General features: G+C 62.4%; 1 protein-coding gene across 1 annotated transcript in view; it reads left to right on the top strand.

The window, feature by feature from the left end:
• The window catches only part of CCDC187 (coiled-coil domain containing 187), a 53,002-nt gene that overhangs the window by 20,388 nt on the left and 16,620 nt on the right, over positions 1-15,994 (top strand). Inside the window, exons 11-17 of the mRNA XM_066362652.1 lie at positions 3,265-3,399; positions 4,506-5,566; positions 5,833-5,927; positions 8,016-8,599; positions 8,987-9,074; positions 12,489-12,601; positions 15,726-15,808. Of these exons, the coding sequence (XP_066218749.1) occupies positions 3,265-3,399; positions 4,506-5,566; positions 5,833-5,927; positions 8,016-8,599; positions 8,987-9,074; positions 12,489-12,601; positions 15,726-15,808 (2,159 nt within the window). The remainder of the gene's footprint in view (positions 1-3,264; positions 3,400-4,505; positions 5,567-5,832; positions 5,928-8,015; positions 8,600-8,986; positions 9,075-12,488; positions 12,602-15,725; positions 15,809-15,994) is intronic.

Raw genomic sequence — 15,994 nt, 5'->3', positions numbered from 1 at the left:
CCCCCCCCCGCCCCCCCCAGCAACCCCCACCCTCAGCTTTTTGGTTTGTTTTGTTTTAATGGCTCCCTTGAAAAATGACCGGCTTTCTGCCCGACACCGGGTCAAAGGCCGTGCCACGGTCCGCATTCATCATTGTCACCGCCATGTCACCCTGGCGGTGCTGACCATCCGTTTCTGTCAATGCCGAAGTCACATCTGGGCTAAGGAGGGATGAGTGTGAGTTCAGAGGTCGGAGTCACGGGACTGGGGAATTGGATGAATTGGAAATTTGCTGTAGTTAACAAAAAATTAAATCACGATAGTCATAAAATATTCATCCATCCGGCCGGAGGAAAATGAAGCCCGATATTTAATTTCAGATGATAGCCCCTCACTTTGCATTTTTTTTTTTTTTATCATAGATGAGGTCAGCCCCGGGGCTCCAACAGGGCACCTGGGGACTTCATCCATTTCCACAGATTAAAAATCCTCTCGTAAAAAAATTAATTGCCATTAAACTGCTCCGCGGGAGAAAAAAATGTGCCCATCAGGACCCATTTATTGACCTGGACCCTCTGGCGGGCTAATGGGGAAGCGTAGCGCCCAGCGTGGGAGGGGCCTGTGGGCAGGCGGGTCCCCCGCCCCCAGCGAGCCTCGCCAGCAGCGCCCCACCCCCACCCCTGCCCGGGGGACCCCTGCCCAGGGACCAGGTGGAGGGGGCGTGGCCTTTTCTGTGCAGCTCAGCGACTACAGGGGCCGTTCCCTGTGGGATGCCCCCCCCCCCTCGTCCCCTCAAAACCCAGAGGTGGCCAGGTGGGCAGGTCCAGCCTTTGACTCTGCCCCGAGCTGGCAGAATCCTGACCCTTCTGGGCTCAGCTCGGGCAGTGGTTACGACAGCTTTTTCATCCTTGTGGTTCTGTGGGAAGGTGCTCACAGGTGGGAAACTGAGGCGATGGAAAAGTTAAGACAGTGCTCTAGGCCCAAAGCTATTGATGGGCAGACTCAGAATTTAAACTCAGGCCTGGGACGCCTGAAACCAAGCTCTTGGCCTCCAGGGTCCCCTGGGGTATGGCCGTGGGGTTGAGGGTGGTGGTGCAGGAGATGGAGGGACCCCTGTCCTAGAGGGGATGTGGCCTCTCAGTCCTGTCCTGTTGAGGCCTGGTTTGTGGAGGACTTAGCCCTGGGGGGCCATGTGTTATAGATAGGCCATGTTTTTTACAAAGGCTGTGACTTAAAGAGGGCGGGGGACCTGACCTGTGGTGGCGCAGTGGATAAAGCATCAACCTGGAAATGCTGAGGTCGCTGGTTCAAAACCCTGGGCTTGCCTGGTCAAGGCACATATGGGAGTTGATGCTTCCTGCTCCTCCCCCCTTCTCTCTCTCTCTCTCCTCTCTATAATGAATAAATAAAATCTTTAAAAAAAAAAAAACACTAGAAAAATAAAAATAAAGAGGGCGGGGACTTGTTCCAGTGAGGGTGTGGCCCGTGTGTGGCCTTGGGGTCCTTCCTGCTGGCATCGCCTCTAGGGAAAGCCCCAGCTTCCGACCTCTCTGGGTCTGGGTCATTAGGAGGGTGCCCGTCTAGGGGGCCATGGGTGCTAGCAAGGCTCCTGACCCCATCTGGTCGTCTGCCCCCCGGGGGTCAGTTCTCTGGATGGTCTCTGCTCTCAGGCACCCTTAGTTGGCAGAAATACCCCCCTTCTTGGGAGGACAGGACAACTTTTGGCCTGGGTGCTCTTGTTTTCAGTTTGGTCTGCCCTGAGCTGGCCCCTGGGGGAGGGGCCGTGTGGGTGTCTGTGTCCATCTCTGTGTGTGCACGTGTGTCCCTGTGTCTCTGTGTACATGTGTGTGTCTCAGTGTGTACATGTGAGTGTGTCTGTGTATGTATACATGTGCTTGTCTCTTAGGCATCTCTGTGTGTGCATGTGTAGGTGCCTCTGTGTGTGCATGTGTGTCTCTGTGTGCATGCTTGTGTGCATGCGTGTCTCTGTGCATACATGTGTCTCAGTGTGTGCATGTGTATCTGTGTATGTATACATGTGCTTTCTCTTAGGCATCTCTGTGTGTGCATGCGTGTTTACATGTGTATCTGCATGTGTGTCTCTGTGTGCATATGTCTCAGTGTGTGCATGTGAGTGTGTCTGTATACACATGTGCTTGTCTCATGCATCTCTGTGTGTGCACGTGTGTCCTTGTGCCTCTGTGTACATACGTGTGTCTGTCTCAGTGTGTGCATGTGAGTGCATCTGTGTGTATATACATGTGCTTGTCTCTTAGGCATCTCTGTGTGTGTACACACATGTGCATGTGTGTCTCTATGTGCATGTGAGTGTGTATGTATACATGTGGTGCTTGTCTCTTAGGCATCTCTGTGTGTGCACGCGCGTGTGCATGTGTGTCTCTGTGTGCACGTGTCTCTGTGTGCATGTGAGTGTCTGTGTATGTATACATGTGCTTGTCTCAGGCATCTCTGTGTGCATGTGTCTGTGTGCATGTGTCTGTGCATCTCTTTGTACGTGTGTGTGTCTCAGAGTGTGCAAGTGTGGGTGTCTGTGTGTGTGCATGCGTGTGTGCAGGCTAAAGGTGGGCCGCCGCTCCTGCCTCTGCCAGGGTTCCCGTGGATGGTCTTGTGAGGACAGTGGGGCTGCTGTTGGCATTTGGTGCGTGTAACCTGGGATTATGAAGTGAAACCTTTGTAAATGATGTTTACTATGTGACAACACTCACTAAAGCAAGCTCGCCTGTGTTTGGGAGACACTCTCTCGGTCCCCTCGTCCTGCCAGCCCGGGGTCTTCATGGACCCCCCCCCCACTTCCTGTTGTCACTGAGCCTCACCTGCTCAGAAACAGATGGGTTTTCTCCAGCTCACTGCAGAGGGTCAGCGGCGACATCCCCCTCCCACCTGCCCTGTGTGGCTAGTGGCTGGTTTATCATTGCTAGCATTACTACCGGTTGGTGTTTACCGAGCTTGTGCCAGGCATTGGGGCCGCGTTGAGGTTTTCCACACAAAGCCACAGGGAGCAAGCAGGTTTTATCACATCCATCTTCCAAAGAGGAGACGGAGGGTCAGGGAAGTCAGGTCCCCCTGCAACTCAGCCCCGCCTCTTGCTGGCTGGTGGCAGGGGGTGTGGTTCTGCGCCCAGAGGGGCCTGGACACGAGGGATCCCCCCCCCAGCCCCCGGGAGCACTGTTCTCCCAGGACAGCTGCACGGAGCCGCCCACCTCCCCACCTGGGCCTGTGTTCCGAGGCCCCGGAACCCGAATGTGTGTGTTTTCTCTATTTAAGATTCTGAGTTGGTTGGCGTTTACGCCTGGAGGAAAGGACAAGCTCTGGCGAAGGGGCTGCTTGGGCCCCCGCCGGCCCCCGCCAGACTCCCGGCAAAGGCACCATCCAGAGAGCCGGCCCCCGCTGTGCAACTAGGTACCTTGTGCCTCCACTTCAGGCTCCACTCTGATCCACTGGTACACCTGGGGTGGGCACAGCCCCCCTGCCACTGGGGAAGGAGGTGACATCTGAGGGTGGGCACAGTCCCCCTGCCACTGGGGAAGGAGGTGACATCTGAGGGTGGGCACAGTCCCCCTGCCACTGGGGAAGGAGGTGACATGTGAAGGGTGGGCACAGTCCCCCTGCCACCGGGGAAGGAGGTGACATGTGAGGGTGGGCACAGTCCCCCTGCCACCGGGGAAGGAGGTGACATGTGAGGGTGGGCACAGTCCCCCTGCCACCGGGGAAGGAGGTGACATGTGAAGGGTGGGCACAGTCCCCCTGCCACCGGGGAAGGAGGTGACATCTGAGGGTGGGCACAGTCCCCCTGCCATCGGGGAAGGAGGTGACACGTGAGGGTGGGCACAGTCCCCCTGCCACCGGGGAAGGAGGTGACACCTGAGGGTGGGCACAGTCCCCCTGCCACTGGGGAAGGAGGTGACATGTGAGGGTGGGCACAGTCCCCCTGCCACTGGGGAAGGAGGTGACATCTGAGGGTGGGCACAGTCCCCCTGCCACCGGGGAAGGAGGTGACACCTGAGGGTGGGCACAGTCCCCTGCCACCGGGGAAGGAGGTGACATCTGAGGGTGGGCACAGTCCCCCTGCCATCAGGGAAGGAGGTGGCACCAGTATCAGAACTGCAGCTTTCTCCTGGACCTGTTAGCCACCCTCTGAACCCTCCAGCAAGCGGGGGATGTTGGGAAACCATTATATTTAAAAACCTAAGGACAGGACTTTTGTCCCCGAGAGGTACCCTTTTGGCTCCTGGGAGACAGGGCGTGTGCTGGCAGGGCCCCCTCCCCAGCAGATACCCACCCCCAAGCTTGTGCTCAGCTTTCACCAGGTGCCTGGCATGGTCCGCAGTCACCCTGACGTGGCACCTGCCCCCAAGGGCTTCTGGGAGTTCACGATGAGTGCAGAGGCCAAGAGGGCTGCTCCCTGGGTCGGGGACCAGGGTGCCTCTGGTGGGGAGGCCGGCTCTGCTCCCGCTCCTCCCTGAGCCCTGCCGGTCCTGCTCCCCCGGGACTGCCTGTCTTTGCAGGAGACGCCGAGGAAGTAGGAGCTGCAGAGAGCCCCCCTGTCCGCCCCCCGACACCCAGTGCAGCCTCTGTCCACAGTGACCCACAGGTGCCTGCCCACACGCCCAGTCTGGCTTCCTGCGACCAGGCCGTGACCATCCAATCCGCCATGGCCATCCTTCAAGACCTCCGCCAGCAAATCCAGGCGGGGCTGGAGCTGGCCCGAGACAGTCACTTCCGTGGGGGGTCAGAGCACCGGCCGCCCGCACTGCGGCCACAGGAGCCGGCAGGGAGGAGGCCGCGGGGCCCCTGGAGTGCCCCCGATGTGCGGAGCTCCCTCTCAAAGAGTCCTCAGTCCCCGACCAAGGGGACGCACGCCTCCCTCGAGAGGGCTGGGAGCCTCTCCCCTGGGCAGCGCTGCAGCACCCTGCCCGGGTGGGATTCCTATCCGCAGAGGACCTGCTCGGCTCACGGACGGGACCCCACCTTCCCGAGGCCTGGGAGCCCCCCCGAAAGGCTGAGCTCCTTCCCTCAGCGGTCCTGGAGTGCCTCGGCCGGGCAGGGGGCCTGGGTCCCCTGTGAAGACCGGGAGGCCCCTGCCGGAGGACCATGGAACCCTCTAGAAGGGCCAAGCCTTCCTGCCCAGAGGTCCTGGAGTGCCTCCTTCCCGAAGAGCGCCGGCATCCCGTTCAAGAGCAGAGACTCCCTCCTGCCTCCCTCGGGAGAGAAGGGCGCCTGGCCCAGGCCCCCCCAGAGCGGCCCCCGAGTGGCGCTCGGGAAGGAGAATGAGACGCGGCCGCCACCTCCCTGCCCGAAGCCCCGGGGGTTCCTGGGCCACCCCTACAGCACCGAGTCCTTGCGGGAGTTTATGCGCCGGAAGGCGGCAGCGCGGCGGCAGCAGGCCCTGGAGGAGAAGGCCGCGGCCACGCTGGCCCTGGAGCTGAGGGACCAGAGGCTACGGGACGTCTACCGGAAGCAGAGGGAGGCTGTCCTGGGCAAGGCCGTCCCCTGCAAGGCCGTCCCTGTGGTCTCCCAGACCACCCCCTGCATCGTGACGTTTGTCCCGCGTTCTGCACAGTCCGGGGTATGCACCGACCACCGACCTGATCAGGGTGCGGATGGGGTGTTGGCCAGCTCCACTCCTCCCAGATCCCGAATGCCTGCCGGCCTCCTTGGGTGCAGTGGGGCTCTGGAGGGGTCCTGCTGTCTCTGTCCCGCCCCTAAAGAGGAGAGGGGCTTGGCCTGAGACCCTGTGAAAGCAGGTACCAGCTCTGAGGCCAAGAGACAGGGGTGTCAGGGCCTCCCAGCCCCGGGCTGGGGCTCTGACTGTGTCCTCCTCCTTTGGGGCAGGACCTGGAAGCGTCCGAGAGCCTGGGGTCACCAGTGCGGCAGTGGAGCAAGGTGACTTCCGGCATGGTGCTGGGGGACCAGGAGGCCCCAGGCAGGTGGGTGTGCAGGTGTGGGGGCAGCACTTCCTGGGCGGGGCTTCCTCAGCCCTGTACTGCACAGAGCCCGGGACTTCACTGAGGTGACAGTCACACCTCGTCCAGTCCTCACTTCAGGTGAAGGATTCAGTGGCATGTGGCGTGTTCATGGGTCGACCAGAACCTCTCTCTCGGTCCAGAACATGTCCTCACCCAAGAGGAGACCCGTGTCCCCCGTTCGGGGCCCCTCCCCAACTCCTCCCCGGCCGCCCCAGCCTGTCTCCATCCCTGAGCCTCCGCCAGGGGCACCTACGGCCTGTGGTCTTCGGGGCCCGGCTTCCCTCGCTGAGCATGTGTCCCACGTCCACCCTTGTGTCCTGTGCCAGGACGTTGTTCCTTTCGAGGGCCGAGTGGTCTTCCCCTGTGTGGCTGGACCACAGTGGGTTCATCCACTCCTGTGCCTGTGGACACGGAGGGGGGGGGGGCGTCTGCGTTTTGGCGTTGGGATCTTGCGAATAGCTCTGCTGTGAACTCAGGGGTGCAGATGTCTCTGTGAGACGCTGCCTGCAGTTCTTTGCGCCGTGGGCGCAGACGCGGGGCTGCTGGGTCACGTGGTCGTTCTACTTCCCGAGGATCTGCCCCGTGGCTCTCCACAGCGGCTGCAGCAGCGCGCTCGGTCCCCTCACGGTGCACGGGTCCGGCTGCTCCAGCCCTCCACCCCCCAGAACTTCCTGTCCTTGCTCTGCTCACAGTTAGCTAGCCAGCCAGCCTGATGGACGGACGAGGTGGGATCAGCTGTGGCTTCGTGTCCATGTCCTTGGTGGTCAGTGTCGTTGAGCATCTTCTCCCGTGCTTGTCCTCCATCCGCTCGGATGTCCCTGGAGGGACGCCCGCTCAGGTGCTGCGAGCCAGCGCGGCTAGTAACCCCAGTCCTGAGTGGGATCGGCGTGGAATTAAGGAAACAGGCTTAGAGAAAAAAATAGGATGGGATCGGAGGACTCTGAACTGCTGATGACAAGAACAGAGCGCCCTCCACACCCGCTTCCTGCTCTACTTATCGGGCCAAGTGAGGCCATTAGCAAATCAAAGAGATCTCTGATCACATTTCCAAGGCAACCCAAGAATTCTACCAAGGGCAGAAAACCCCCACCATACAGAACATCTTAACTTCACAAAGCAAAGGATAAAAAGGAACTGGTCTCCAGTCTTTCCGGGGGACAGGGGGAGGAATAGGAGGAGGATAAACAATCCAGCACCACAGCTAAACAGGGAGGTGTGGAAAAAAATAGCCCTTTTAGCAACTTCACAGAACAAGTGAGGTGGGGGATTGGGCAGACTGTCAGCTGACTGCCAGTTCCCCACACCTCTGTCGCCCCCAAAATCTACACTGTGAAGACCATGTGGACTTTCAGTCCCCAACACTCAAGTCCTTTGCCTGTTTTTTGATCGAGTTATTTGGTTTTCTTGTTGAGTTTTAGGAGTTCTTCCAATATATATATTTATATATTTGTATATTTATATATTTATATATAGTGCTGGATTTTAGTTTTTTATTTAGTGACTTTAGAGAGGGAGGGAGAGAGAGAGAGAGGCGCATGGATTGATCTGCTGTTCCGCTTATCCATGCCCTCACTGGTTGATTCTTGCATGTGCCCTGGTCGGGCATCGGACCCGCAAGCTTGGCATATCGGGGGGGCGATGCTCAACCCACTGAGCTGCCGGGCCTGGGTAGCTTGCTACGTTCTGGATTTTAACCCTTATGAGAGAGATGGCCCCTAGAATGGCCTCTCATGCCGTAGGTGGCCTTTTCGCTCTGTTGGCTGTGTCCTTTGACGCACAGAAGTTTTAAACTCTGAAGCAGTCGGCTGGTCAGTGTCGTTTGTGGCCTGTGTTTTGGGGCATCGCATTCCAGGAAGCCGCTGCCCGCTGTCCGCCCCGGCAGCCATGATGCTCCGCCACCAGCTCCCGGCACGTGCAGACCCTGCGACTGCTCACCGGCTCCACCCTAGCAGTGCCGCCGTGTGCACGCCTAGCCCCCGCCCCGCACACGCGTGTTTCACACACACACGCCGCTGGGTCTGACCCTCTCTGCGCCCTCTGTCCTTGCAGCTTCTGCCTGTGTTTAAACAGAGCCTTGACCCGCGCGGAGACTCTGGAGACGTCAGGCCCCCCGGGAGGCTGGACGACGGTTCCCCCACTGCTGTCGGCCTGCTCCTCCCTGGGCCCTGCGCAGCTCCAGGACCTGACCACTGGCCGCCCTCCCCCGGGGCTGTGCATCTACCTGGACCCCGAGGAGGCCGAGCGCCTGGGCACCCGGGGCCCCCTGCACTTCCGCTACAAGCAGGCCCGGCTGCAGGCGCTGGAGACCACGGCCAACGTCCTGAGACAGCGGATCGACGTCCTGACCGCCAAGCTGCACAAGTCCGAGGCCATGGACGCTCTCCGTGACCGGGTCCCGGCCTCGCCGCCCTCGGGCCCCAGCGCTGTGCCCGAGGCCCCCGCGGCACCGGCCTGGCCCCGAGCCTTGGCGCCCCACAGGAGCGGCGGGCCTCCCTGGGACTGGGCGGATGTGCCCGCCAGGCCGCTCCTCCCTCCTGCCTGCTTCCCGGACGGTGAGCCGGTGCTGTGGAGGCCCAGCTGGGAGCAGCCGTGGAGCGTCAGCCCCAGGGGCCACCTGGCCAGCCGGGCCCGAGGTAGGGCCCGCACCCAGGCCGCAGTGACCGCCAGCCCTGGGGCCGGCCAAGCGAGTCCCACCTGCTCCCTGTCCCTTGGTTTCTCCTCCCAGCTGGGGGGACACAGCAGTCATCACCCAGAAGGTGGCGTAGGTGACAGTCCCCGCACTGGGGATTTCAATTCCCTGTCAGTTGCAGCGGTTGTCACTGTCTGTGTACTCGTCCCCTCCCTGCTCTGCCTCTCAAAGAGGGGCCAGAAAGAGGACGGGGCACCGGTGGACAGTGGGTCTGCAGGGCCCCTCCTGCTGTGTGTGTGGGGGGTGGGGGCGCCCTCCCTCGCTCTCCCCGCTGACCAACAGCGCCTCGCTCGTGCCAGGAAGTGACGTCCTGGTGTCCGTCTCTCCAAAGGTTTCGTGGAGGATGAACATTTGGAGATGGACAAGAGCCTGCCGCGAACCACAGCTTCCTTCCTGGGCCTCCGCCCCATGGCAGGGAGGTAAGCCCAGGAGCACCCGGCAGGTCCCGGCCACGCCGTGGCTGTGGGGCTGCCTCTTGCACCCCTAGGTCAGAGCCCTCGCTGGCCACGGCCAGGAGCCTGTGTGCCACCCCTTCCCCTTGTGTGTGGCCACGTGTCCTCCAGGACCCCAGGCGTGACAGGTCAGAGCCAAGGGTAGGGAGGGCTCCTGAGGTCAGGACAGGCTGGCAGGGAGTCCCCAGGGCTCTGGCCTTAGCCGCTGTCGACATCAGCCAGAGCCTCCTTGGAGTGCCCGGGACAGAACGTGGGGGTCCCCTCACCACCCACCCACTTGCCCCGTTGGCCCTGGCTTGGCAGCTGGCAGCAGGGGGCCCTGGAGGGTGTCAGGTTTATTATCAGAGAGATAAAAGGGAGGGTGGAGGTTGTGGTGGGGGCAGCGTGGCGTTAGGGACACAGAGGAGGAGCTTGAGGTCCCTTTCCCGTGGGGCTGCCCTGGTGGACGGGGGGCGGGGAGTGAGGATGCTGCCCGTGCACATCCCGGGTCTGAGCTTCAAGCTGCCGGCCTTGAGCAAAGTGGCACGCCCCTGCCAGCTCAGCATCTCCCCTAGGAGACTCTCAAATGTATCCATCCCTAATGGAAGGGCAAGTCCCGGGCAACAGTGACTCAACTCCTCCCCGCCCCTCCCCTGGGGAGTTGGATCGCTGCTGCCAGTAGGGGGCAGCATCGGGCTGGGCTTCCCGCCTTTGCCTGCACACACCTGCTTCCCCTCTGGACCTCCAGAAAAGGCGGACGGGGTGGGATACTGAGAGGCGAATGTAGGAGCCCCAAGGGCTCCAAGGTGGACACCTTCCATCTGCGTGTCCCGCTGCTTGAGGCCCTATGGGCTCAGTCCTGAAGGTCTCAGAGCTCCGGGCAGAAGGCCGGTGGCCACCAGGGCCCCAGCCCTGGGCATTGCCACCTGCAGCCTCCCACCCTGGCACTGTGCCCCCCCCACCTCCTTCGAAGCCCTGGCCAGACCCCACAGGGAGAGGTGGAGGTCATCCGCAAGGTTGCCCCGATGACCCAGCGCCTTGGAGCCTGGGAATCAGTGCTCGGGGGTTTGCTGGCTCCTGGGGATTTCAGGAAAGGTGCCCGGGCTGACCCTTCTAAAACAGCGATCGCCACTCACTGCTGTATAGGGCTGCAGCTTCGTGGCCATGTCTGTGGTCACCTCTCCCGCTGCCCAGATCCAGGACGGAAGTCACAGTTGCCCTCTGAGACCAGCGGCTGAGTCAGAGCGGGACGATGACCTCTTTCGCCCCGTCCTTTCCCTGCTGGGACCATGGTGCTTAGTGTAGGGTGGGGCCAGCCTGTCACCAGCGCCATGTGGTAAAGACTCCGGCTTGGGCTCTGGGATGCCCCGCTACCTGGCATGGCCGGGAGGAGTGGGGGTGCCCAGCCCTTGCACCTTACGCACAGCTTTTTAGCACCTCTGGGGGAGGTGTCCTCACCCCCATTTTACAGATGGGAAAGCTGAGGCTCAGAGAGAAGGGCCTTTGCCCAAGTCACACAGCTCGTGGGAAGCCAAGCCAAGATTCCGTATAGGGCTTGGACTCGAGAGCCCACAGCTTTTCCACTCCACCCTTCCCCCTAGTCCCCCGTTCTCCAACTGGTCCCTGGGAACGCATTGAAAATGTAGTCTCTGGCCCACTGGCCCTCAGGAATCTGATACGCTGCAGATGGGCAGTGGTCAGTGCCTCTACAAGTCCTCCGGGTGGCTCTGGTGCACACTGAAGGGGACGCCCTGTCCCCTGAGAACCACTGCCCAAGAAAGTCTAGATGGCCCTGGCCGGTTGGCTCAGTGGTAGAGTGTCGGCCTGGTGTGTAGATGTCCCGGGTTCGATTCCTGGTCAGGACACACAGGAGAAGAGACCATCTGCTTCTCCACCCCTCCCCCTCCACTTCCCCTTCTCTCTCTCTCTCTCTCTCTCTCTCTCTCTCTCTCTCTCCCTCCCTCCCTCCCTCTCTCCTCCTCTTCCCCTCCTGCAGCCATGGCTTGATAGGTTCAAACAAGTTGGCCCCAGGGGCTGAGGATGGTTCCAAGACCTCCACCTCAGGTGCTAAGGAGAGCTCAGTTGCTGAGCAACGGAGCAAGAGACCCAGATGGGCATCGCCCCCCCCCCCACTGGGTTTGCCAAGTGGATCACAGTTGGGGCACACGCAGGAGTCTGTGTCTCTGCCTCCCGTCATCTCACTGAATAAAAAAGAAAGAAGGAAAGAAAGAAAGAAAGAGGAAAGGAAAGGAAAGAAGAAAGGAAGGGAAAGGAAAGGAAAGGAAAGAAGAAAGGAAGGGAAGGGAAGGGAAAGGAAAGGAAAAGAAAAAGTCTAGCCCAGGGCTCAGCAAGCCACAGCCCCCGCGGCCCACCGCCTGTCTCTGGAAATAACACTTTATCGGCACATAGCCACACTCACCTTTGCACAGTGAGCGGGCCGCTCTCCTGCCGCAAGGGCGGGGCTGAGTCCTTTGCACAGAGATGGAGACCTCCTGGCCCGCAGGGTGTGTTCACCGTTCCGTCCTTCACGGGACGTGTCTGCTGCCCCCGCTCTGGGTAGCTGAGGGGCACTGGCTCGTCCGTCGATGGCTGTCGCTCCCTTTAAGGAAGGCTTTGCAGAGCTGACTCGCCGTCATCGGGTGAAGCTGACACCCTAAGTTCAGGGTCAGGAGGAGGGAGTGAGGTTGAGCCTGGGGAAGACCCTGCCGTGACCCTGTCCCTCCTCCCCCCTCATGGCCCTGTGCTCCCAGAGTGGCCCCTGCCACCCCAGCGTCCAGGTCACCCGGGAATCTGTCCCCCCAATCTCTCCTCTCAGCCGCAGGGCTGTTTGCTCTTTCTGGAACGCCCTGTCCCCTGTCCTCCTCCCTGCAAATCCTTGAGCGGTGGCGTGGGGGCTGGGCACAGCAGCTGGCACGTGGCAGGTGCTCGACAAGCACCTGTGGGCCCCTGCCGGCTGCTGGAGGAGGGCCAGGTCCCCCGCCCCGGTCTCCATGGCCACAGGTGTGTGTGGCTGGTGTCTTGAGTCTCTCCAATGGGCCCCAGGTTGCTCTCTTCCAGGAAGGACAGGCTGTGCCCACTGGGACAGAAGCTGGGCACCCAGGGCAGGTGTGGCCTGTGGCAAAGGGCACTGTGGTCCTGGCCCCAGTGTCCACGGTGACCGCAGAAGCCAAGCCTCAGCTGCCTGCCCTCCCACGGGTCTGAGTGCAGAGCCCCAGAACCCCGAGTCCCTGCTTCTCAGACGGGGCCCCACCAAGCTGGGGGCACTACAAGTGTGGGCATCCGCAGGCCCCAGCTGGTCAGCTGTCCTCCTGGCCACGGGGGCCCAGGCTCCCCTCCCCACCCCCCCACTAGCTGCCTCCTGCCTGCCCCACCCTGCTCACACGTATCTTTGCGTGTCCCCAGCTCATTCGAGGTGGCCGCCCGGCCAGACTCCACCTGCAGTTCCCTGTGGCTAGAGGAGACACCGCTGGCCGGAGAGGCGGGTCTGGTCACGCCCTGGAGCACACACAGCTGCGGTAAGGGCGGGCTGCCGGACAGGCCCTGGGCTGGCTGGTCGGTCAGGTGGCCGGGGAGGTCCGACTGGGACTCCCTCCACTACCTGGGGCTCCGGCAAGGTCCTGCCGGTGCAGACCGACCCTTTTCTACGTGAAGAGCATCATAATACGTTTCAGTATTAAAGCGTTTTGGAGGCTTTGGGGACCCAGCTGCTTCTCTGTGCTCTCGCCAGGCCTCTGCTGTGACGCGCTGGCTGTGAGGGGCACACACAGCCCAGGTGCAACCAGCTGCCCGCCTTCCCTGTACTTCCATCTGCCGCTGCGTGGTGGGGGCGGGGGCGGTATGGTGTCTGGGGTGTGGGCCTGCCTGGCGAGGGGTGGGAGATCTGAGCCAGGGGCAGAGAAGGGCCCCTCCCCACACCCCAAGGGGGAAATCCTCAGCCACTCACTGTTTGAAAGGACGCAGTACCGGAAGCGCGGACACCAAGCCACGTCTGGAAGGTGCGCGCTTTCGCAGAGACTGCTGCCCTCGGGGAACGCTCGGTGGGTGACCTGGGAACCAGGGGAAGGACGGGTGAGAACCTGCAAGGCAGCCCCTTTCTGTAGAGGTGCCCCCTCTTCTGCAGGTGCCTCTTGGTCTGGCACCGGCTGGGCACTGACCCCCCGGGGAAGGAGGAGACCCGCTTGGAGGCTGCCCCACCGCCCCAGCCCATCGTGGGGCCTCAGGGCGCCCACCCACACCTGCTGTGCCTTTCAGAGAAAGGGGACAGGGCAGAGCCGCCCCACCCACCTGAGAGCGGCTCTCCTTCGGCCTCTGAGGTCTGGTGTGGGCGGTGCTGCGGGCTGCGGGCTGCGTGCTGGGGCCCGGCGGCTTCCCCGGGCTGAACCTGATCAGGCCCGGTGCCAAGCCTTCTAGAAACACCCGCCCCTCTCCCTGCTGCCCCAGGCCGCCTCTCCGGGAGGTGAGGCGGGAGCGGGTTGGGCAATGGGCTCACCCACGTTCTCGGTCCCTCCTGTGTGAACGGGGCCAAGCCCCCTGCTGCCCTCACACCCTCGGGATATGTGAGAACTGAAATTCTCTACCAGGGTCTCTTTATCCTGGGGCCACGGGCAGCCCCGAAGAATCCCTTGAAATCTGAGCCACTCCCGCCTGGAGTGGCTGAACTCAGGGTCTCAGCTAGCCGGAAACCAAACAGTGCACACAACCCAGAGTACCCACGCTGGGCTGGCTCGTGTCAGACGATGCCTCCTCCAGGAGGCCACCCGGATAGCACTCGGGCTGGGTCAGGTGCTGCCACTCACACCGTCGTCACCCGCTCAGTGGGCGTCCAACTCCTGTTTGTGCATCTGTCTCTGAGAGTCTGGTTCTCGTGACTGCCCCGGCCCCCGGAACCATTCCTGCCACGTTTGGGGTGCCTGGGGAATCCTTGCTGACAGTGTGAACGAGCTCGTTTTCCCTGGGCGTGCCTGGGCCGGGCACTGCGTGCGACACGCGGCATCTCCCTGGTCTCGCCGTGCCTCGGGGATCGGCCCCATCCTCCTGCCCACGTTTACGGAGGAGGAACCCGGTGCTGAGAGAGGCATGATCACCTCCAGCCAAACAGTTGTAGAGGGTCCTCGCTTTCTCCTGGGTCACACACAGCTCAGAGCCCGGGAGCACACAGTTCGGTCTCTCTGGTGACCTGTCAGGGAGGCTGGCATAGCCAGAGATGACCAGGAGCTCCCTCTCCTCGGGCCACAGGGCCGGGGGCCTTGGGGCCTTCGCAGCTCTGGGCGCCCAGAGGGGGGTCGGCAGGAGCTTGGGCCAGCAGGCTTGCTGAGAAGGGATTAGGCACCTTCTTTGGCTTCAGCCTCTCTCAAGGACACAAAGCAAAAGCAAAGGAGTTTTCCCTTCAACTCAGACACTTTAAACCAATTCCTAAAAGCGTCTCCATTCCCGTGGAGGCCAGGTCGCCGGGAGGAGGAGGGGGCGCCCCAAGCATCGCCCCGAGTGGCCCGTGCGTGTCAGGTGGCCAGGGGCCCCGGCTTCCCATCCGGGCGTGGTGCCTCCGAGTTTCTCCAGCGCGGCGGAAACCCCCAGGAGCTGGGTCAGCTTCCAGTGGCCGCTCTGGCCTGGGAAGGAGGGCGCCGTCCAGAGGATGTTACCCTTTCTGCTCCCTGGCCAGCGATGACCGCGGGGCTCATCCGGGAGCCCCGGGAGGGAGCCGACCGTCCTCCGTGCCCTCGGCTGCCGGCTGGAACCAGGACCCAAACCAAGAAGACGGAGACCAGGGCGAGGAAGAAGCCTGCTGGCCACTCCTCTGACCATAGACTCACCCCTAGAGGCAGCGTCCACAGGGCTGGGGAGCACCAGAGGCGTGCAGGGCCCAAGCTGGGCCCTCGGAGGTCACCAAAGGGAAGGAGCAGCTCCACCACTGCCCTTGGGGACGTCCTCACCCAGGGGGGAGGCTGAGGTGCTCGTGCCCACACTCTGGAAGAAGCCCGCAGCCCGGAAACCTCCTCGGAACCGGGGCCTCTGTGTTACTGCGCGCCCCCAGCGGTGACCATCCCGGGAACAGGACAGCCAGGGAGGCTGAGCGGGCGTTCGGTCACCTGACCACCGGGCAGGAGGGAACCCCCGTGTCCCCCACGGAGGCTCTGATGGGCTCGTGACGCGGACCAGGTCACCCGGCTGATGCGTGACAAGTCAGGGGGCTGTCTGGTGGCAGGGTGCTTGTCATCTCTGCAGACCCGGGTCCCTACGGGTGGGAGAGGAGAGAGCGTGTCTGGGGTCAGGCCCAGGGTGCCCCTGGGACGTCGAGGCAACGCAGGATGCGTCAGCGCCCGTCTCTTCCTCACGGGCCGCGGCCCTGGCCCTCCCTGGGCACGTGGAGAAGGGCTCTGGTGGGGTCAGCCTGGCTCCTCCGCAGGTCGGAGCACTGAGACGGAGCTGGGGACGCCCAGGACACCCGGTCCCTCAGCTGCTTCCTCCTCTGTGGCCTCTGCAGGTCCGCGGGGGCCTCACCGGGCACGTGGAGAAGGGCTCTGGTGGGGCCCAGCCCCGGGAGTCAGCCCGGCTCCTCCGCAGGTCGGAGCACTGAGACGGAACTGGGGACGCCCAGGACACCCGGCCCCTCAGCTGCTTCCTCCTCTGTGGCCTCTGCAGGTCCGCGGGGGCCTCACCAGGCGCGCGCTCAACACCTGGCAGACATCCAGCAGGAGTCCCTGAGCTTTCTCCGGTCCCTGGAGGTGTGTGTCCCGCCCCCCCCCCCGGGCGTATCAGGGGGACGACAGCCGTGTCCCCTGTAGGTCTCCTCTGTTTGGGGGGAGCGGGGAGCAGCCTTTGTCTCCCTGGAGCTGAGCAGAAGAGGCCCCAAAGCAAGGGACCTGTAGAATTTACAGCTGCAGCTCTGCAAGGGGGGGCCGCGGGCGGGC

Source organism: Saccopteryx leptura, chromosome 2 (assembly GCF_036850995.1).
Source record: "Saccopteryx leptura isolate mSacLep1 chromosome 2, mSacLep1_pri_phased_curated, whole genome shotgun sequence".
Taxonomy (NCBI): domain Eukaryota; kingdom Metazoa; phylum Chordata; class Mammalia; order Chiroptera; family Emballonuridae; genus Saccopteryx; species Saccopteryx leptura.
This window is presented reverse-complemented; position numbering and strand designations above follow the sequence as displayed.